The sequence below is a fragment of the Rattus norvegicus genome, chromosome 1 (genome assembly GCF_021556685.1).
Source record: "Rattus norvegicus strain SHRSP/BbbUtx chromosome 1, alternate assembly SHRSP_T2T, whole genome shotgun sequence".
Taxonomy (NCBI): domain Eukaryota; kingdom Metazoa; phylum Chordata; class Mammalia; order Rodentia; family Muridae; genus Rattus; species Rattus norvegicus.
In genome coordinates, this window is record NC_141534.1 from 61,860,040 (window position 1) to 61,882,451 (window position 22,412).

Consider the following 22,412-nt stretch of genomic DNA (forward strand, 5'->3'; position numbering starts at 1 on the left):
GATCTTTTCCCAATCTGTTGGTTGCCGTTTTGTCCTAACCACAGTGTCCTTTGCCTTACAAAAGCTTTGCAGTTTTATGAGATCCCATTTGTCGATTCTTGATCTTAGAGCATAAGCCATTGGTGTTTTGTTCAGGAAATTTTTTCCAGTGCCCATGTGTTCCAGATGCTTCCCTAGTTTTTCTTCTATTAGTTTGAGTGTGTCTGGTTTGATGTGGAGGTCCTTGATCCACTTGGACTTAAGCTTTGTACAGGGTGATAAGGATGGATCGATCTGCATTCTTCTACATGTTGCCCTCCAGTTGAACCAGCACCATTTGCTGAAAATGCTATCTTTTTTCCATTGAATGGTTTTGGCTCCTTTGTCAAAAATCAAGTGACCATAGGTGTGTGGGTTCATTTCTGGGTCTTCAATTCTATTCCATTGGTCTATCTGTCTCTGTACCAATACCATGCAGTTTTTATCACTATTGCTCTGTAATACTGCTTGAGTTCAGGGATAGTGATTCCCCCTGAAGTCCTTTTATTGTTGAGGATAGCTTTAGCTATCCTGGGTTTTTTGTTATTCCAGATGAATTTGCAAATTGTTCTGTCTAACTCTTTGAAGAATTGGATTGGTATTTTGATGGGGATTGCATTGAATCTGTAGATTGCTTTTGGTAAAATGGCCATTTTTACCATATTAATCCTGCCAATCCATGAGCATGGGAGATCTTTCCATCTTCTGAGGTCTTCTTCAATTTCTTTCCTCAGTGTCTTGAAGTTCTTATTGTACAGATCTTTTACTTGCTTGGTTAAAGTCACACCGAGGTACTTTATATTATTTGGGTCTATTATGAAGGGTGTCGTTTCCCTAATTTCTTTCTCGGCTTGTTTCTCTTTTGTATAGAGGAAGGCAACTGATTTATTTGAGTTAATTTTATACCCAGCCACTTTGCTGAAGTTGTTTATCAGCTTTAGTAGTTCTCTGGTGGAACTTTTGGGATCACTTAAATATACTATCATGTCATCTGCAAATAGTGATATTTTGACCTCTTCTTTTCCGATCTGTATCCCTTTGATCTCCTTTTGTTGTCTGATTGCTCTGGCTAGAACTTCAAGAACTATATTGAATAAGTAGGGAGAGAGTGGGCAGCCTTGTCTAGTCCCTGATTTTAGTGGGATTGCTTCAAGTTTCTCTCCATTTAGTTTAATGTTAGCAACTGGTTTGCTGTATATGGCTTTTACTATGTTTAGGTATGGGCCTTGAATTCCTATTCTTTCCAGGACTTTTATCATGAAGGGGTGTTGAATTTTGTCAAATGCTTTCTCAGCATCTAATGAAATGATCATGTGGTTCTGTTCTTTCAGTTTGTTTATATAATGGATCACGTTGATGGTTTTCCGTATATTAAACCATCCCTGCATGCCTGGGATGAAGCCTACTTGATCATGTGGATGATTGTTTTGATGTGCTCTTGAATTCGGTTTGCCAGAATTTTATTGAGTATTTTTGCGTCGATATTCATAAGGGAAATTGGTCTGAAGTTCTCTTTCTTTGTTGGGACTTTGTGTGGTTTAGGTATAAGAGTAATTGTGGCTTCGTAGAAGGAATTCGGTAGGGCTCCATCTGTTTCAATTTTGTGGACTAGTTTGGATAATATTGGTATGAGGTCTTCTATGAAGGTTTGATAGAATTCTGCACTAAACCCGTCTGGACCTGGGCTCTTTTTGGTTGGGAGACCTTTAATGACTGCTTCTATTTCCTTAGGAGTTATGGGGTTGTTTAACTGGCTTATCTTTTCCTGATTTAACTTCGATACCTGGGATCTGTCTAGGAAATTGTCCATTTCCTGAAGATTTTCAAATTTTGTTGAATATAGGTTTTTATAGTAAGATCTGATGATTTTTTGAATTTCCTCCGAATCTGTAGTTATGTCTCCCTTTTCATTTCTGATTTTGTTAATTTGGACACACTCTCTGTGTCCTCTCGTTAGTCTGGCTAAGGGTTTATCTATCTTGTTGATTTTCTCAAAGAACCAACTTTTGGTTCTGTTGATACTTTCTATGGTCCTTTTTGTTTCTACTTGGTTGATTTCAGCTCTGAGTTTGATTATTTCCTGCCTTCTACTCCTCCTGGGTGTATTTGCTTCTTTTTGTTCTAGAGCTTTTAGGTGTGCTGTCAAGCTGCTGACATATGCTCTTTCCTGTTTCTTTCTGCAGGCACTCAGCGCTATGAGTTTTCCTCTTAGCACAGCTTTCATTGTGTCCCATAAGTTTGAGTATGTTGTATCTTCATTTTCATTAAATTCTAAAAAGTTTTTAATTTCTTTCTTTATTTCTTCCTTGACCAGGTTATCATTGAGTAGAGCATTGTTCAATTTCCACGTATATGTGGGCATTCTTCCCTTATTGTTATTGAAGACCAGTTTTAGGCCGTGGTGGTCCGATAGCACGCATGGGATTATTTCTATCTTTCTGTACCTGTTGAGGCACGTTTTTTGACCAATTATATGGTCAATTTTGGAGAAAGTACCATGAGGAGCTGAGAAGAAGCTTTTGCTTTAGGATAGAATGTTCTATAAATATCCGTTAAGTCCATTTGGCTCATGACTTCTCTTAGTCTGTCTACATCACTGTTTAATTTCTGTTTCCATGATCTGTCCATTGATGAGAGTGGGGTGTTGAAATCTCCCACTATTATTGTGTGAGGTGCAATGTGTGTTTTGAGCTTTAGTAAGGTTTCTTTTACGTATGTAGGTGCCCTTTTATTTGGGGCATAGATATTTAGGATTGAGAGTTCATCTTGGTTGATTTTTCCTTTGATGAATATGAAGTGTCCTTCCTTATCTTTTTTGATGACTTTTAGTTGGAAATTGATTTTATTTGATATTAGAATGGCTACTCCAGCTTGCTTCTTCTGACCATTTGCTTGGAAAGTTGTTTTCCAGCCTTTCACTCTGAGGTAGTGTCTGTCTTTGTCTCTGAGGTGTGTTTCCTGTAGGCAGCAGAATGCAGGGTCCTCGTTGCGTATCCAGTTTGTTAATCTATGTCTTTTTATTGGGGAGTTGAGGCCATTGATATTGAGAGATATTAAGGAATAGTGATTATTGCTTCCCGTTATATTCATATTTGGATGTGAGGTTATGTTTGTGTGCTTTCATTCTCTTTGTTTTGTTGCCAAGACGATTAGTTTCTTGCTTCTTCTAGGGTATAGCTTGCCTCCTTATGTTGGGCTTTACCATTTATTATCCTTTGTAGTGCTGGATTTGTAGAAAGATATTGTGTAAATTTGGTTTTGTCATGGAATATCTTGGTTTCTCCATCAATGTTAATTGAGAGTTTTGCTGGATACAGTAATCTGGGTTGGCATTTGTGTTCTCTTAGGGTCTGTATAACATCAGTCCAGGATCTTCTGGCCTTCATAGTTTCTGGCGAGAAGTCTGGTGTGATTCTGATAGGTCTCCCTTTATATGTTACTTGACCTTTTTCCCTTACTGCTTTTAATATTCTTTCTTTATTTTGTGCGTTTGGTGTTTTGACAATTATGTGACGGGAGGTGTTTCTTTTCTGGTCCAATCTATTTGGAGTTCTGTAGGCTTCTTGTATGTCTATGGGTATCTCTTTTTTTAGGTTAGGGAAGTTTTCTTCTATGATTTTGTTGAAGATATTTACTGGTCCTTTGAGCTGGGAGTCTTCACTCTCTTCTATACCTATTATCCTTAGGTTTGATCTTCTCATTGAGTCCTGGATTTCCTGTATGTTTTGGACCAGTAGCTTTTTCCGCTTTACATTATCTTTGACAGTTGAGTCAATGATTTCTATGGAATCTTCTGCTCCTGAGATTCTCTCTTCCATCTCTTGTATTCTGTTGGTGAAGCTTGTATCTACAGCTCCTTGTCTCTTCTTTTGGTTTTCTATATCCAGGGTTGTTTCCATGTGTTCTTTCTTGATTGCTTCTATTTCCATTTTTAATTCCTTCAACTGTTTGATTGTGTTTTCCTGGAATTCTTTCAGGGATTTTTGCGATTCCTCTCTGTAGGCTTTTACTTGTTTATTAATGTTTTCCTGTGCTTCCCTGAGTGTGTTCAAGTCTTTCTTGAAGTCCTCCAGCATCATGATCAAATATGATTTTGAAACTAGATCTTGCTTTTCTGGTGTGTTTGGATATTCCATGTTTGTTTTGGTGGGAGAATTGGGCTCCGATGATGGCATGTAGTCTTGGTTTCTGTTGCTTGGGTTCCTGCGCTTGCCTCTCGCCATCAGATTATCTCTAGTGTTACTTTGTTTTGCTATTTCTGACAGTGGCTAGACTGTCCTATAAGCCTGTGTGTCAGGAGTGCTGTAGACCTGTTTTCCTCTCTTTCAGTCAGTTATGGGGACAGAGTGTTCTGCTTTCGGGCGTGTAGTTTTTCCTCTCTACAGGTCTTCAGCTGTTCCTGTGGGCCTGTGTCTTGAGTTCACCAGGCAGCTTTCTTGCAGCAGAAAATTTGGTCTTACCTGTGGTCCTGAGGCTCAGGTTTGCTCGTGGGGTGCTGTCCAGGGGCTCTCTGCAGCGGCAGCAACCAGGAAGACCTGTGCCGCCCCTTCCGGGAGCTTCAGTGCACCAGGGTTCCAGATGGTCTTTGGCTTTTTCCTCTGGTGTCCGAGATGTGTGTGCAGGGAGCAGTCTTTCTGGTTTCCCAGGCCTGTCTGCTTCTCTGAAGGTTTAGCTCTCCCTCCCACGGGATTTGGGTGCAGAGAACTGTTTATCCGGTCTGTTTCCTTCAGGGTCCGGTGGTGTCTCTGGCAGGGGTCCTGCCGCTCCTGGGCCCTCCCCCACGGGAGCCCAGAGGCCTTATACAATTTCCTCTTGGGCCAGGGATGTGGGCAGGGGTGAGCAGTGTTGGTGGTCTCTTCTGCTCTGCAGCCTCAGGAGTGCCCACCTGACCAGGCGGTTGGGTCTCTCTCTCACCGTGTCTGGGAGCAGAGAGCTGCTGCGGGCCGGGATCCGCGGGTGTGGGACTTCCGGTAAACCCAGAACGTGCCCGGTTCTAGAGAAATTCTGCTTCCGTGTGTCCCAAGCTCACCAGGCAGCTTTCTTGCAGCAGAAAATTTGGTCTTACCTGTGGTCCCGAGGCTCAAGTTCGCTCGTGGGGTGCTGCCCAGGGGCTCTCTGCAGCGGCAGCAACCAGGAAGACCTGTGCCGCCCCTTCCGGGAGCTTCAGTGCACCAGGGTTCCAGATGGTCTTTGGCTTTTTCCTCTGGCGTCCGAGATGTGTGTGCAGGGAGCAGTCTCTTCTGGTTTCCCAGGCCTGTCTGCCTCTCTGAAGGTTTAGCTCTCCCTCCCACGGGATTTGGGTGCAGAGAACTGTTTATCTGATCTGTTTCCTTCAGGGTCCGGCGGTGTCTCTGGCAGGGGTCCTGCCGCTCCTGGGCCCTCCCCCACGGGAGCCCAGAGGCCTTATACAGTTTCCTCTTGGGCCAGGGATGTGGGCAGGGGTGAGCAGTGTTGGTGGTCTCTTCTGCTCTGCAGCCTCAGGAGTGCCCACCTGACCAGGCGGTTGGGTCTCTCTCTCACCGGGTCTGGGAGCAGAGAGCTGCTGCGGGCCGGGATCCGCGGGTGTGGGACTTCCGGTAAACCCAGAACGTGCCCGGTTCTAGAGAAATTCTGCTTCCGTGTGTCCCAAGCTCACCAGGCAGCTTTCTTGCAGCAGAAAATTTGGTCTTACCTGTGGTCCCGAGGCTCAAGTTCGCTCGTGGGGTGCTGCCCAGGGGCTCTCTGCAGCGGCAGCAACCAGGAAGCGTCATCCTATATTTCATGTTGAGTATCATTAAGAGGCTAAGCAGGTTATCCATCTCTTCTAACACCCAACAGGTGGCAGAATACAATTGCCACAACAAGTCTTTTCAAATCTAGTATGAATACAGAGTAAAGATCTTAACTTTTTAAGTACCATGTAAAACTAAGGTCCAAATGTCATTTTGTGGACTATTATAAAGTTTGATGGGCAAGAGTTCAGGAGTTCCAAAAGACAAAGCACCACAGTGCCAGTTCAGCATTGCCCTGGTTCAACTTGTGTTCTAAGGCGAAAGAAAGTCTACGATTTTAACTTATCCATTTATGTCCAACATAATCTAATATGGTTTGAGTTCCCTGTGTACTATACCGTGCTCATGGCATTAGCTCACAGTTGCTCTAATTTGCCTAAATATTTGCCTGACTTCATCCTCCTCTACCTTACCCCCATTTTCTGGTGTTTTCATAAAACTGTTGTCCTTCAATGAGCTCTTATTGGGGAAATAAGATGCTGTTCAGGTGGTCGACCATCATCATTGTCTCTGCCTTGGTCATGAGTGGCTGGCACCATTGCTTCTTTAGAAGCAGTTTGATGGTCATGGGGCTGCCAGGGAGCTGATGGTGTGGTATTGGGACCTTGGCGTTGCTCCTGTGTCCCATGGTCCTTAAGTCTTTGTATTGACAGTGGAAGTATACCTCCTCAGAGATTCTGCTCAGGTCTAGGGTGTTGTAACTCCTCCTTACTATGTGTAAGCATTGTAGTTAAAAACTACAAATATTCCCTAGAAATAACTTAATAAGAATAGAATAAAAATGATGAAAAAGATGTAGTGAAATTACTATATGTGTTAACTCAAAATGAGCAAAATGTCTTGTGGATTGCTCTTTGTATTTTTGCTTTCCCAACAGGGTGGACCTGTAGTGCAATAGATCACATGTTCAGATGATGTCAGGTGAAATAGTAATTAGCCAAATAAAGGTTACTTCCTCTGATTGGACAATGGAAGGAAAAGGTAGAGCAGAATGCATTGGAAAAGGGAGAGAAAGAAAAATAGAGATGGAGGATGTGGGCAAGAAGTAGATGGAGGAGGAAGAGGTTGAAAATGGAGCAGACCCCTGTGGCCTGGAGGAGCCACAAGTAGCTAGAGATTTCATAATGGGCAATAGAGTGGTGTAGAGGTGTATTTGTCCAATCTAATCGCACATATTGTCGTTATATTATTGAGTTTTCTGTTCCTTGCATGGGCGTTTTTGGTTTGGAGATTTACCCATGTAAATCTGGTTAGTATAAACCTCTGGTATTTTCATTTCAAATGACTAAGGCAAGTCCTGTGAGAGGAACTTTACCCAGCCTTCTGCAGGCCAGCCAGAGGGTGTGGGTGGGATGAGAAATGCAACAGCACTCCAGGCACTTCAGTTAAAATTTGTTTGGTTAAAGTAGCAAACTAACAGCAGGAACCAAGACAAGATGGCTGCATAGAACTAGCCATGTAGGGTGAACCTAACCACTGATACCAGAGCATAGAATGAATTAGCATGGGTTTAATTTAAAACTACATGCAATAGATGACGTCGAGTGTGGTAGTCAACAATCCACTAGGGAGTTAGGATTCTTGTCCTAGGGATGAGAGAATTAGATTCCTGAATGAGCAGAGATGAGTCAAGTGACTCCAGCACATGGGAATCTAAACACAGGGATAGACAGACACAAATTAGGCTCTGGGTTCTCCTCCTGTAAAAAGAATCAGTATAATGAATGGCTCCAGGCAGAGAGGGAAAGTAAAGGGTGCCTGCTTTTAATAAAGTTTGGTTTAGTTGTTGCTAATTTGGTTTAATTGGATAGAAGAGGACACAATTGTGGCCTCAGTCACCTGGGGAATTCCTCCTGAGGTTCAGAGCTAACTCAGGGAAAATGGGCCCAGATTATCTGGGAGCTCCTGCTGTGCAGGGAGAAGCTGAGCTAACAGAAAAACTACAACCTGCAAAGCAGACAACAGAGATTGGATGAGGATAAAATCCTCTAGGAAAGTCTCAGTGTCTCACAGGATGCTCCTGTTCTCTCAAAAGTGGGTTCAATATCCTGGCCTGGCAGATTAGAAAAGGCCGGAAAGAAAGGTTTCTACTGTGCTTGTTTGGTTTAGTCACTTTGTTGAGAAGTTAATTTTCAAAATGTGTGTGATTTTGAATTTTCTGGTTATTTTACTATTTTTCTGGGAAAGATGTCAAGCTAAAAATCTTTCTGGTTACTGGCTAAAGGACATGCTAGTTTGGGAGAAAGACCTTATGTTTCTGCTTATAGGAAAAGTAATTAGGCCCTGGACTCCTTCCAGAGTTCTCTGGATCAGAAAGGGCAGAGGGAGCCACCCTGAAGAACTAGAAAATTCTAGAGAACCAAACAAGAAAGGTAAAGATTCCTTATGCCATCCTTCACAAGGCATGAGCAAAGACTTATGATTGGTTATTATTAAATTTGGCTCATAAAAAGACTATCTTTTCACATGCTCAAACAAAGAGCAATTTCATCTTGAGTAGTCAAGGTATTTTATGTTAATCTGGTTCACAATCGGCTTAGCAATCGAGCCTTAGGATGCAGAGTAACAAGTGCATAGAAGTAGCCATGGAGGCTGCATGAAACTCTGATGCCTGTGTTTAGCCAGACTTAGTGCTGGGTTATTTTAAAATTGCATGTAGCATAATGTGCTTGAAATGAACTAAAATCAAAGTTAGAAAAATAGAATATATATCATGGAAAGATATCAGGGAAAAGGCTAAAAACAAAAATCCCAAGTAAAATCCAAACAAATAACCAACTTTATATTCTGTTCAGCAGAGTCATGAAGCTCTCTAGAAGGAGACAAGAGAGGATGCAGCTGTTGGGCTATCTCAGGCAAACTCTGCACCAGAGCACCTGTTCAAAGAGATTAGGGCATCATTACTGTATCATGGATGTTTACTGGGAGAATTGAATGAATTAACAGCTGAGTTGTGGAATTCTATAGATCTATAAAATAATCCGCAGTGGATAATACAAAGTTATGAAATATCTTCCAGCTTCTTAATCAGAACTATAAATTTTCAATGTAGCCCATGGATGCTGAGGGTAACTGTGATTTCAAGGTCATTTCCAATCATCTATGTTAAGTGTTTTGACTCAAGGAAAGTGGCATTGCCATAGATGAAATCAGTTAAAGGCATATTTATTTCTGCTTTGCCAAGTAACTGGACAAAAGTCAGTTCAAAAAGTTGCCATTATTGAGTGTACTTTTTTCCTCTCAGTTACTTCATGTATTTTCTCACTTATTTAAATTTCCATACATCTATACAGTAAAATAAGGTCTTATCAATCCTAACTTCTCTCCTCCAAATTCTAAAAGATTCCTCTCAGAATCCCCCTTTTGACTCTATAGCCCTGATTAGTCTGGGACTGGCTGTGTAAATCAGATTAGTCTAGAACTCAAAGAGGTCCACCTGAATCAGATCCTGGGTTAAAAGTCAGCACCACTAAACCACCCCTCTGTGTGTGTGTGTGTGTGTGTGTGTGTGTGTGTGTGTGTGTGTACAGAAATACACATAAACACATTTTTTGTATCTCATTAAGCCCTGTTAGACCTGGTCAGGCTTGCATACTGTGTGTACAGCTGTTCACTGGGAGTCGTACCAATGGCCTTCCCCCAAGGAAGAATGAATTTCTATCAGCTGCTGTTAACTGCAGCTCCTCATTAGATGCAAGGGCTTATAATTACTTCTCCCACCCATGCATGATGTGCAGACAAATGCCACATCTGTCACTTTACTCGGTTAATATATACTAATAAAATGTTGTGGTGTTTTCAAATTTATATGTATATATATATATATATATATATATATATATATATATGTATGTATATATATTGTGCATGTATAATGACACATCGTATATACTCGTAGTGGCTATTCCTGGTTGTGAACTTGACTATAAGTGGAATGAACTACAACCCAGAATTGTAAAGCTCACCTTTGATCCTGATGTTGAGGCTGGGAGATACAAGTTTCTGAACTGCATCTTGGCATGGAGATCATGAGGCAAATTGGCTAGGAATCTCAGGAGCTTAAGGCAAGGAGGTCTCTGAGTTCAAGGTCACCTGGGACAAAGCAAGTCCCAGATCCAGCTGTGGTTGTATGCACCTTTAACCTGGGACACACCTTCTGCTGGGGATTTACATGAGGACATTGGAAGAAGGAAGAGTCTCTCTTTTTCACCTGCCTGTCTGCCTGCCTTGTGGGACTGAGCCACTGCTAGATCCTTGGACTCCCATTCATACCTGCTGCTGATCATGGTTGGGGAGTTGGACTACAGACTGCAAGTCATCAACAAATTGTCTCTCTGTACAGAGATTACCCATAAGTTCTGTGACTCTAAAGAACCCTATATAAGACAATTCTCTTTTATAATATATAATTTCTATTTATATATTAATGTACAATGTAATTTATTATTTTATTCATAATTTTATTACATACATCCATATATTTATATGTAAATAAAACACAGGTTGTATGCCTATGAAACAGTAACACGCTGCATACTTGATGACTGCTGCCTTGTCCCTACTCCCTACTGCAGGGGAGAAAATGGACCAGTCTCAGCAATGAAAAAGGTAAACTAAAATGTTAACTACTGGGTGGAAATACAGATGGTGTGCATATAAAATAACATCTTCTTGATTCCTTCTTTAGAAATTTTTCTTCATTTCTTGAAGTCACTTTTTATGATACATTATTATATGATATACTATCTCACAGTTATTATGGTAAGTTATTTTTATTGTTAGTACAAAAGTATACACATAATGTTGTGCTAATTCCAGTAATGTCCGGGTAAGGCTTCATGCACATGACTGCATTGTATAATATTTCCCTATGTGATCCAAAACTCTTTTGTTGTTATATTATGATCTCTAAGCAGAATATTGATGATCCTGAAATTATATACCATACCTAAGATTTTTCTCAAACATTTCATTAGCTTTCCATAGAATGCTATTGTAAGTGCATTTGACTGTTCAGTTCCAGGGTATGAATTCCAGTAGAGTACTTTCTGGATAATAGTTCCTTACAAAATGCTGTTAACTGCTTCCTCCAAGAAGTTAATTTCTTGTTTTAAAATTTATAAATTATGTTTAAATGGAAGATAGAGAAGGCAGATGCTGGATTATTTAGTACCAAGCTGGTTTTCTGTCCTGATGTGGGTAAGGGCTGGTCACTTGTTATGTTTCTCATTCCTTTAGATTTGTAGCTGTTTTAGACTTTATAAATAATCATTTTGAGTATTCCAAGTCCATAGGCATTTTCTGACCCAATTGTCCATTTTACAGGAGTATTTTTCTTAGAAGTTTGGAACCATAAAATAGAAATTTTCCTAACTAGTCAAGATTCCAGGGTATATGTGGGTAGGATTTTGCTCATTTCCTGCTGTGTGATTTCATTGTGCTGTTCTGACCTTGTTTTTGCATAGGGTGCTGGCCGGTATAAACTGGAAATGTATGTTAAGTCGTTGTCCAAGGCAGTGTTGCAGATGTGGCCAGTATTTGTTTTAAAGGAATCAGTGAAGGGCATTCTGCACTCGAGCTTTGTGAAAAAGTGTGCAGATGCTCATGGCTGTGGATGCTGTGTGGTGTGAAGAACACTGCAGTTCATTGAATATGGTGTGAGGAATGCTGCTGTGCACTGACTGTGTGGTGTGAGGAATGCTGCTGTGCACTGACTGTGTGGTGTGAGGAATGCTGCTGTGCACTGACTGTGTGGTGTGAGGAATGCTGCTGTGCACTGACTGTGTGGTGTGAGGAATGCGGCTGTGCACTGACTGTGTGGTGTGAGGAATGCTGCTGAGTACTGACTGTGTGGTGTGAGGGATGCTGCTGTGCACTGACTGTGTGGTGTGAGGAATGCTGCTGTGCATTGATGCTGCCTTTTTTCCCCACTGTTTTTTTTTTTTATTAACTTGAGTATTCCTTATTTACATTTCGAGTGTTATTCCCTTTCCCGGTTTCCGGGCAAACATCCCCCTCCCCCCTCCCCTTCTTTATTGGTGTTCCCCTCCCCATCCTCCCCACATTGCCACCCTCCCCCAACAATCTAGTTCACTGGGGGTTCAGTCTTAGCAGGACCCAGGGCTTCCCCTTCCACTGGTGCTCTTACTAGGATATTCATTGCTACCTATGAGGTCAGAGTCCAGGGTCAGTCCATGTATAGTATTTAGGTAGTGGCTTAGTCCCTGGAAGCTCTAGTTGCTTGGCATTGTTGTTCATATGGGGTCTCGAGCCACTTCAAGATCTTCCAATTCTTTCTCTGATTCCTTCAATGGGGGTCCTATACTCAGTTCAGTGGTTTGCTGCTGGCATTCGCCTCTGTGTTTGCTGTATTATGGCTGTGTCTCTCAGGAGCGATCTACATCCGGCTCCTGTCAGTCTGCACTTCTTTGCTTCATCCATCTTGTCTAATTGGATGGCTGTATATGTATGGGCCACATGTGGGGCAGGCTCTGAATGGGTGTTCCTTCTGTGTCTGTTTTAATCTTTGTCTCTCTATTCCCTGTCAAGTGTATTCTTGTTCCCCTTTTAAAGAAGGAGTGAAGCATTCACATTTTGATCATCTGTCATGAGTTTCATTTGTTCTAGGCATCTAGGGTAATTCAAGCATTTGGGCTAATAGCCACTTCTCAGTGAGTGCATATCATGTGTGTTTTTCTGTGATTGGGTTACCTCACTCAGGATGATATTTTCCAGTTCCACCCATTTGCCTACGAATTTCATAAAGTCATTGTTTTGATAGCTGAGTGATATTCCATTGTGTAGATGTACCACATTTTCTGTATCCATTCCTCTGTTGAAGGGCATCTGGGTTCTTTCCAGCTTCTGGCTATTATAAATAAAGGCTGCGATGAACATAGTGGAGCACGTGTCTTTTTTATATGTTGGGGCATTTTTGGGGTATATGCCCAAGAGAGGTATAGCTGGATCCTCAGGCAGTTCAATGTCCAATTTTCTGAGGAACCTCCAGACTGATTTCCAGAATGGTTTTACCAGTCTGCAATCCCACCAACAATGGAGGAGTGTTCCTCTTTCTCCACATCCTCGCCAGCATCTGCTGTCACCTGAGATTTTGATCTTAGCCATTCTCACTGGTGTGAGGTGAAATCTCGGGGTTGTTTTGATTTGCATTTCCCTTATGACTAAAATGTTGAACATTTCTTTAGGTGTTTCTCAGCCATTCGGCATTCCTCAACTGTGAATTCTTTGTTTAGCTCTGAACCCCATTTTTAATAGGGTTATTTGTCTCCCTGCGGTCTAATTTCTTGAGTTCTTTGTATATTTTGGATATAAGGCCTCTATGTGTTGTAGGATTGGTAAAGATCTTTTCCCAATCTGTTGGTTGCCGTTTTGTCCTAACCACAGTGTCCTTTGCCTTACAGAAGCTTTGCAGTTTTATGAGATCCCATTTGTCGATTCTTGATCTTAGAACATAAGCCATTGGTGTTTTGTTCAGGAAATTTTTTCCAGTGCCCATGTGTTCCAGATGCTTCCCTAGTTTTTCTTCTATTAGTTTGAGTGTATCTGGTTTGATATGGAGGTCCTTGATCCACTTGGACTTAAGCTTTGTACAGGGTGATAAGCATGGATCGATCTGCATTCTTCTACATGTTGACCTCCAGTTGAACCAGCACCATTTGCTGGAAATGCTATCTTTTTTCCATTTGATGGTTTTGGCTCCCTTGTCAAAAATCAAGTGCCCATAGGTGTGTGGGTTTTTTTCTGGGTCTTCAAATCTGTTCCATTGGTGTATCTGTCTGTCTCTGTACCAATACCATGTAGTTTTAATCACTATTGCTCTATAATACTGCTTGAGTTCAGGGATAGTGATTCCCCCTGAAGTCCTTTTATTGTTGAGGATAGTTTTAGCTATCCTGCGTTTTTTGTTATTCCAGATGAATTTGAAAATTGTTCTGTCTAACTCTTTGAAGAATTGTATTGGTATTTTGATGGGGATTGCATTGAATCTGTAGATCGCTTTTGGTAAAAAGGCAATTTTTACTATATTAATCCTGCCAATCCGTGAGCATGGGAGATCTTTCCATCTTCTGTGGTCTTCTTCAGTTTCTTTCTTCAGAGTATTGAAGTTCTTATTGTACAAATCTTTTACTTGCTTGGTTAAAGTCACACCGAGATACTTTGGTATTTGGGTCTATTAAGAAGGGTGGTGTTTCCCTAATTTCTTTCTCAGCTTGTTTCTCTTTTGTGTAGAGGAAGGCTACTGATTTATTTGAGTTAATTTTATACCCAGCCACTTTGCTGAAGTTGTTTATCAGCTTTAGTAGTTCTCTGGTGGAACTTTTGGGATCACTTAAATATACTATCATATCATCTGCAAATAGTGATATTTTGACTTCTTCTTTTCCGACCTGTTTCCCCTTGACCTCCTTTTGTTGTCTGATTGCTCTGGCTAGAACTTCAAGAACTATATTGAATAAATAGGGAGAGAGTGGGCAGCCTTGTCTAGTCCCTGATTTTAGTGGGATTGCTTCAAGTTTCTCTCCATTTAGTTTAATGTTAGCAACTGGTTTGCTGTATATGGCTTTTACTATGTTTAGGTATGGGCCTTGAATTCCTACTCTTTCCAGGACTTTTATCATGAAGGGGTGTTGAATTTTGTCAAATGCTTTCTCAGCATCTAATGAAATGATCATGTGGTTTTGTTCTTTCAGTTTGTTTATATAATGGATCACGTTGATGGTTTTCCGTATATTAAACCATCCCTGCATGCCTGGGATGAAGCCTACTTGATCATGGTGGATGATTGTTTTAATGTGCTCTTGGATTCGGTTTGCCAGAATTTTATTGAGTATTTTTGCGTCGATATTCATAAGGGAAATTGGTCTGAAGTTCTCTTTCTTTGTTGGGACTTTGTGTGGTTTAGGTATAAGAGTAATTGTGGATTCATAGAAGGAATTCGGTAGTGATCCATCTGTTTCAATTTTGTGGAATAGTTTGGATAATATTGGTATGAGGTCTTTTATGAAGGTCTGATAGAATTCTGCACTAAACCCATCTGGACCTGGGCTCTTTTTGGTTGGGAGACCTTCAATGACTGCTTCTATTTCCTTAGGCGTTATGGGGTAGTTTAACTGGTTTATCTGTTCCTGATTTAACTTCGGTACCTTGTATCTGTCTAGGAAATTGTCCATTTCCTGCAGATTTTCAAGTTTTGTTGAATATAGGCTTTTATAATAAGATCTGATGATTTTTAGAATTTCCTCTGAATCTGTAGTTATGTCTCCCTTTTCATTTCTGATTTTGTTAATTTGGACACACTCTCTGTGTCCTCTTGTTAGTCTGGCTAAGGGTTTATCTATCTTGCTGATTTTCTCAAAGAACCAACTTTTGGTTCTGTTGATTCTTTCTATGGTCCTTTTTGTTTCTATTTGGTTGATTTCAGCTCTGAGCTTGATTATTTCCTGCCTTCTACTCCTCCTGGGTGTATTTGCTTCTTTTTGTTCTAGAGCTTTTAGGTGTGCTGTCAAGCTGCTGACATATGCTCTTTCCTGTTTCTTTCTGCAGGCACTCAGCGCTATGAGTTTCCTCTATAGCACAGCTTTCATTGTTTCCCATAAGTTTGGGTATGTTGTACCTTCATTTTCATTAAATTCTAAAAAGTCTTTAATTTCTTTCTTTATTTCTTCCTTGACCAGGTTATCATTGAGTAGAGCATTGTTCAATTTCCACGTATATGTGGGCATTCTTCCCTTAATGTTATTGAAGACCAGTTTTAGGCCGTGGTGGTCCGATAGCACGCATGGTATTATTTCTATCTTTCTGTACCTGTTGAGGCCCGTTTTTTGACCAATTATATGGTCAGTTTTGGAGGAAGTGCCATGAGGAGCTGAGAAGAAGGTATATCCTTTTGCTTTAGGATAGAATGTTCTATAAATATCTGTTAAGTCCATTTGGCTCATGACTCTCTTAGTCTGTCTACGTCTCTGTTTAATTTCTGTTTCCATGATCTGTCCATTGATGAGAGTGGGGGTGTTGAAATCTCCTATTATTGTGTGAGGTGCAATGTGTGTTTTGAGCTTTAGTAAGGTTTCTTTTACGTATGTAGGTGCCCTTGTATTTGGGGCCCAGATATTTAGGATTGAGAGTTCATCTTGGTGGATTTTTCCTTTGATGAATATGAAGTGTACTTCCTTATCTTTTTTGATGACTTTTAGTTGAAAATTGATTGTATGTGATATTAGAATGGCTACGCCAGCTTGCTTCTTCCGACCATTTGCTTGGAAAGTTGTTTTCCAGCCTTTCACTCTGAGGTAGTGTCTGTCTTTGTCTCTGAGGTGTGTTTCCTGTAGGCAGCAGAATGCAAGGTCCTCGTTGCGTATCCAGTTTGTTAATCTATGCCTTTTTATTGGGGAGTTGAGGCCACTGATGTTGAGAGATATTAATGACTAGTGATTATTGCTTCCTGTTATATTTATATTTGGATATGAGGTTATGTTTTTGTGCTTTTCTTCTCTTTGTTTTGTTGCCAAGACGATTAGTTTCTTGCTTCTTCTAGGGTATAGCTTGCCTCCTTACGTTGGGCTTTACCATTTCTTATCCTTTGTAGTGCTGGACTGGTAGAAAGATATTGTGTAAATTTGTTTTTGTCCTGGAATATCTTGGTTTCTCCATCTATGTTAAGTGGGAGTTTTGCAGGATACAGTAACCTGGGCTGACATTTGTGTTCTCTTAGGGTCTGTATGACATCTGTCCAGGATCTTCTGGCTTTCATAGTTTCTGGTGAAAAGTCTGGTGTGATTCTGATAGGTCTGCCTTTATATGTTACTTGACCTTTTTCCCTTACTGCTTTTAATATTCTTTCTTTATTTTGTGCGTTTGGTGTTTTGACTATTATGTGACGGGAGGTGTTTCTTTTCTGGTCCAATCCATTTGGAGTTCTGTAGGCTTCTTGTATGCCTATGGGTATCTATTTGTTTAGGTTAGAGAAGTTTTCTTCTATGATTTTGTTGAAGATATTTACTGGTCCTTTGTGCTGGGAGTCTTCACTCTCTTCTATACCTATTGTCCTTAGGTTTGATCTTCTCATTGAGTCCTGGCCCAATGTTTTGGACCAGTAGCTTTTTCCGCTTTACATTATCTTTGACAGTTGAGTCAATGATTTCTATGGAATCTTCTGCTCCTGAGATTCTCTCTTCCATCTCTTGTATTCTGTTGGTGAAGCTCGTATCTACAGCTCCTTGTCTCTTCTTTTGGTTTTCTATATCCAGGGTTGTTTCCATGTGTTGTTTCTTGATTGCGTCTATTTCCATTTTTAATTCCTTCAACTGATTGATAGTGTTTTCCTGGAATTCTTTCAGGGATTTTTGTGACTCTTCTCTATGGGTTTCTACTTGTTTATTTATGTTTTCCTGGAATTCTTTCAGGGATTTTTGCCATTCCTCTCTGTAGGTTTCTACTTGTTTATTAATGTTTTCCTGTGTTTCTCTAAGGGAGTTCTTCACGTCTTTCTTGAAGTCCTCCAGCATCATGATCAAATATGATTTTGAAACTAGATCTTGCTTTTCTGGTGTGTTTGGATATTCCATGTTTGTTTTGATGGGAGAATTGGGCTCCGATGGTGCCATGTAGTCTTGGTTTCTGTTGCTTGGTTTCCTGCGCTTGCCTCTCGCCATCAGATTATCTCTAGTGTTATTTGTTCTGCTATTTCTGACAGTGGCTAGACTGTCCTATAAGCCTGTGTGTCAGGAGTGCTGTAGACCTGTTTTCCTGTTTTCTTTCAGCCAGTTATGGGGACAGAGTGTTCTGCCTTCGGGCGTGTAGTTTTTCCTATCTATAGGTCTTCAGCTGTTCCTGTGGGCCTGTGTCTGGAGTTCACCAGGCAGGTCACTTGCAGCAGAAAAGTTGGTCTTACCTGTGGTCCTGGGGCTCAAGTTTGCTCGTGGGGTGTTGCTTATGAGCTCTCTGCGGCCGCAGCAACCAGGAAGATCTGCGCTGCCCTTTCCGGGAGCTTCCGTGCACCAGGGTTCCAGATGGAGTTTGGTGTTTTCCTCTGGCGTCAGAGATATGTGCAGAGTGCAGTCTCTTCTGGTTTCCCAGGCATGTCTGCCTCTCTGAAGGTTTAGCTCTCCCTCCCACGGGATTTGGGTGCAGAGAACTGTTTATCCCGTCTGTCCCTTCAGGTTCTGGTGGTGTCTCAGACGCAGCGGTCCTGCTGCACCTGGGCCCTCCTCTGCGGGAACCCAGAGGCCTTAAACAGTTTCCTATTGGGCCAGGGATGTGGGCAAGGGTGAGCAGTGTTGGTGGTCTCTTCTGCTCTGCAGCCTCAGGTGTGTCCACCTGACCAGGCAGTGAAGTCTCTCTCCCACGGGGTTTGGGAGCAGAGAGCTGCTGCAGGCCGGGATCCGCGGGTTTGGGACTCCCGGTAAACCCCGGAAGTGCCCAGTCCTAGAGGAATTTTTGCCTCTCTGTGTCCTGAGTTCACCAGGCAGGTCTCTTGCAGCAGAAAAGTTGGTCTTACCTGTGGTCCCGAGGCTCAAGTTTGCTCGTGTGGTGCTGCCTATGAGCTCTCCACGGTGGCAGCAACCAGGAAGATCTGCACCGCCCTTTCTGGGAGCTTCCGTGCACCAGGGTTACAGATGGTGTTTGGTGTTTTCCTCTGGCGTCAGAGATGTGTGCAGAGTGCAGTCTCTTCTGGTTTCCCAGGCGTGTCTGCCTCTCTGAAGGTTTAGCTCTCCCTCCCACGGGATTTGATGCAGAGAACTGTTTATCTGGTCTGTCCTTTAAGGTTCTGGCGGTGTCTCAGACGCAGCGGTCCTGCTGCTCCTGGGCCCTCCTCTGCAGGAACCCAGAGGCCTTATACAGTTTCCTCTTGGGCCAGGGATGTGGGCTGGGGTGGGCAGTGTTGGTGGTCTCCTCTGCTCTGCAGCCTCAGGAGTGCCCACCTGACCAGGTGGTGAGGTCTCTCTCCCACAGGGTTCCGGAGCAGAGAGCTGCTGCGTTTCAGGATCCGCGGGTTTGGGACTCTCGGTAAACCCCGGAAGTGCCTGGTCCTAGAGGATTTTTGCCTCTCTGTGTCCTGAGTTCACCAGGCAGATCTCTTGCAGCAGAAAAGTTGGTCTTACCTGTGGTCCCGAGGCTCAAGTTTGCTCGTGGGGTGCTGCCTATGAGCTCTCCGCAGCGGCAGCAACCAGTGACCCTGCCCTTTTTCTTTTCTCCCTACACCCTTCTGGTGGCTCAGGTTGGACAACTAGGTGCCCATGACCAACTCCTCATTGTGGATGAATTTACTCTGGTTGGACTTTCTCAGGAAAGGTATGACTAATTGGTCACTTAAACGCGTCAACTAATTGGTTAGTTTTAGTGTACTGAAGTGATAGTTTGCATTTAATTTTGAAATTTGAATTCAAAAAGAAGTGATGTAAAATCTCTTTGTGTTTACTCACCTTCACTATAACCCTAGTTCTTAGAGCACATGAATCTCATTTTGGGTTCACTCATAAGAATGTATATTAGTATAGAACATTTCATTAAATAATTATATAAATATGTACACATATACTTAGAGCTTGTAAAATCTTTAAATATCTTAATGTTTATGTTATAGAATAGAATATATTTACCTGTTTTATAATTAATTATCATACGTGATGTGGACAGGACATAATCTTCTGAAAGTCTGGTTTATTTCCCCAAACAGCAACCAGGCTGAGGAACCTAAGCACAAGTATTCTGAACATAGACTCCTCTATGACAGTGAGCACTGTTTCTTTATATTTTCTTCCTAGGGTGGCAGAACTCATGACTACAACCAGTTCCATGGTTACACTGGAAGTTGCAAATCAAGGCATCCTCTCTCACTGCCTGTCCACCTTTCTTACCCAGCCATTGTCCTCCATGGTGCAGAGAGGTAAGAGCTAGTGACTCAAGCCAGGTTAGCCAACATATAGTAATCCTGTATTGAGATATGGCTCCTCCTAAAAGTTATCAAAATCTGGGGCTGGAAAGATGGTTCAGTATTTTACAACACCAGTGTTAGCTCACAACTGCCTAAAACTCTAATTTCAGGGGATTTGAAACCTTCTTTTAAGTTCTTTGGACACCAGTCAAGCATTCATGTGCACACATGCTGGGCAAACACTCATACACATAAATTATTTTTATAAAGTGAGACCCTAAAAGTCCCATGTAGTAGCTCCTACCACAGCTCTTGCTCAGCTTTTCAAGGAAGAAGTTAGTTGAGACTGAGTTCATGATGCTGAGAAATACTTCTGGATCATGATACAGATCAGATCTGATGGTACGGTTTACTAGATATATTCACAGTCTGTTAGGTGCAGTATTGTGAATCCTCTTCTGACCCTGACTCAGCTTTTATTTTTACTTTTTATTTTTTCAGTTTTATTTTTATTACGCTACTCAAGTAAATTAATACTAAATTAATGAATCTGGGAAAATGAGAATTAGTTTAAATGAGTAAATAAAATGTGAAATGTTTTTTATTGAAAGCATAGTGTCAAAATTATAGTTTTTAGCAGGGCATTTAAAATACATGCTTTTTAGAAAACCATTTATTTATTTCCTTTACAATCCTGTCTTCCCAGTAACCCACCATACAAATCTTCCCTCCATCACACTTTTCCTGAAATGGCAAAGCTTGTTTCGGGGTGTCAACCCCCATGAATGCTTTCTAAAAGATTGTAAAACAGATACCTGAGGAAAAAGTACGCCTTTTATGCAGTTTTAAGCATCTGATTGTTTACTTCTGTACATTTCACAAGAACAGACCCCTCTACCTAGACCTGAAGTTAGGAGCTAAATTTCAGGAGTGGCAATGCCACAAACAGCATGCATAAGTGTATAGAAAAAATCTTTTTATTCCTTTGTAGACACAGGAACAGCTGGCTACTTGGCCAGTGAGCCATAAAGCAGAGTCAGGTCTGGTTATATAACCATTCCCCAGTTTTTGTTACCTCCTCTGTGAGGAAGAAACATGCATGAAATTTTGCTAATATCTCTGGTGAGTCCCTGAAGTAGTATAGCTTCCTCTTTTCTTTTCTCAGCTCTTACCCCATCCAAGGAAGAGCTTCAGGAAGTTTAACCTTCTTGAGCTCCACTGAGTAGAGGCTGGCAAGGGTCTCTAGTGTGACAGTGATATGTGGATCCAGAGGTCCTCAGTGGAATCTAGCACATGCAGCCAGGAGCACCTGAACTCTTCCTCCAAGTCAGTTGCCCCTGCTTCCACTCTGACCAAGAGTGGTCCTGGCCATTGGGAAACCCCAGCAGAGGTGCTGCCCACCCCTGTGACTGTCTCCCAGCCCATATGAACAGACCTCCCTCTACCACCTCCTCTACCACAGGTCCACTACACCAGATATTGGTGGCATTTCAGTGGATTTGCCACTCCCCCCTCCTTCTGCAAACAAGGCAGCATCCCAGTCTGCACAGGTGGCTGGGAAAAAAGAGTGAGGAGCAGCAGTGGTGGTCTGAGATATAGAAGGCCTGTCTGGACAAGGAAGCAGAGAGGAAGCACAGGGAGCAGGAGAGGAAAGGGCGACAGATGCACTCTCATTCCCTGAACTTGCTTCCTTCTCATCTTTGACCACACCGACCAAACCAGGAAAACCTTCCACACTGCAGAGGCCCCAAGAAACAGTCATTCTGGTGTTGTAGTCCCCGCAGCAGCCCCCCACTATTGAGCACAGGGATCTGCAGTTCATAACTATCAGAAAAGAGGTGCTGTCCTCTGGGGAGTCTGTCTCCAGACCCATAAAAATAAGATGTCAGGAAGAAGCTGGAGAAGCAACAGCAAATGCACCTTGTGGATATGCTAAGCAAGGAGATCCATGAGTTGCAAAACAAGGGGGACGGTAGTGCAGAGGAGAGTGACTGCCTGTGGACGCTTATGCTGGAGTGGCAGTTCCAGAAGAGACTTCAGGCCATATTTCTTGCGTTTCTCCCAGGTTCATTTCATAAAACTGTTCAAGAAGCACAACATTTGATGTTTCCATAGTAGAAATTTATAACAACAATGTTTTTGCCCTTCTGGCCTTAGACAGTTCTACAGTGGTGTCTATGGTTAAGTGCCAGGCAGTGAGAACCCAGGAGTGACATTCAGAGGTACACAGGATGACCAGCAGGTGAGGTGCTCCTGGAGCCCAGTGTCCTGAGTGCAGGTCCTCAACCTTACAGCTGCCCACTCCAGCTGTGCCTGGGATGGAGCCAGTGCTACCAACCTAGGAAGCAGCTCAGGGAGTGTGCTTAGTATGTGTCCCATTGCTTCAGTGCATGACAAGGTTAATCTGCAGGAGTAGCAAGGATTTTAGCCAGCTCGCGTTCTGTATCTGAGGAAGAACATGTCTTTAAGAACATCAAGATGCTCACCTCTAGCACATATCAGCTTTATATATCAAAGATATCATAATAAAGCTGTTTAAAACATAAAAAGTTATAAGGTAGCTCAAGGGTAGGATTACTGACCCTGAGTATTATATCTAATTAAACACACACACACACATACACACACACACACATACACACACACACACACACACACACACAGAAAGAGCTACAAAAGTTGGAAAAATAAACGAATCTTAAAAATATATAAATAAATGTATAATTATT

At 42.0% G+C, this 22,412-nt stretch overlaps 1 protein-coding gene across 1 annotated transcript in view; it reads left to right on the forward strand.

The window, feature by feature from the left end:
* Positions 1 to 22,412, forward strand: part of LOC134485046 (uncharacterized) — a 47,059-nt gene extending 24,647 nt beyond the window's left edge. The window contains exons 4-6 of the mRNA XM_087599227.1: positions 19,027 to 19,100; positions 19,574 to 19,695; positions 20,849 to 22,412. Coding sequence (XP_087455353.1) covers positions 19,027 to 19,100; positions 19,574 to 19,695; positions 20,849 to 20,886 — 234 coding nt within the window. The 3' untranslated portion in view covers positions 20,887 to 22,412. The remainder of the gene's footprint in view (positions 1 to 19,026; positions 19,101 to 19,573; positions 19,696 to 20,848) is intronic.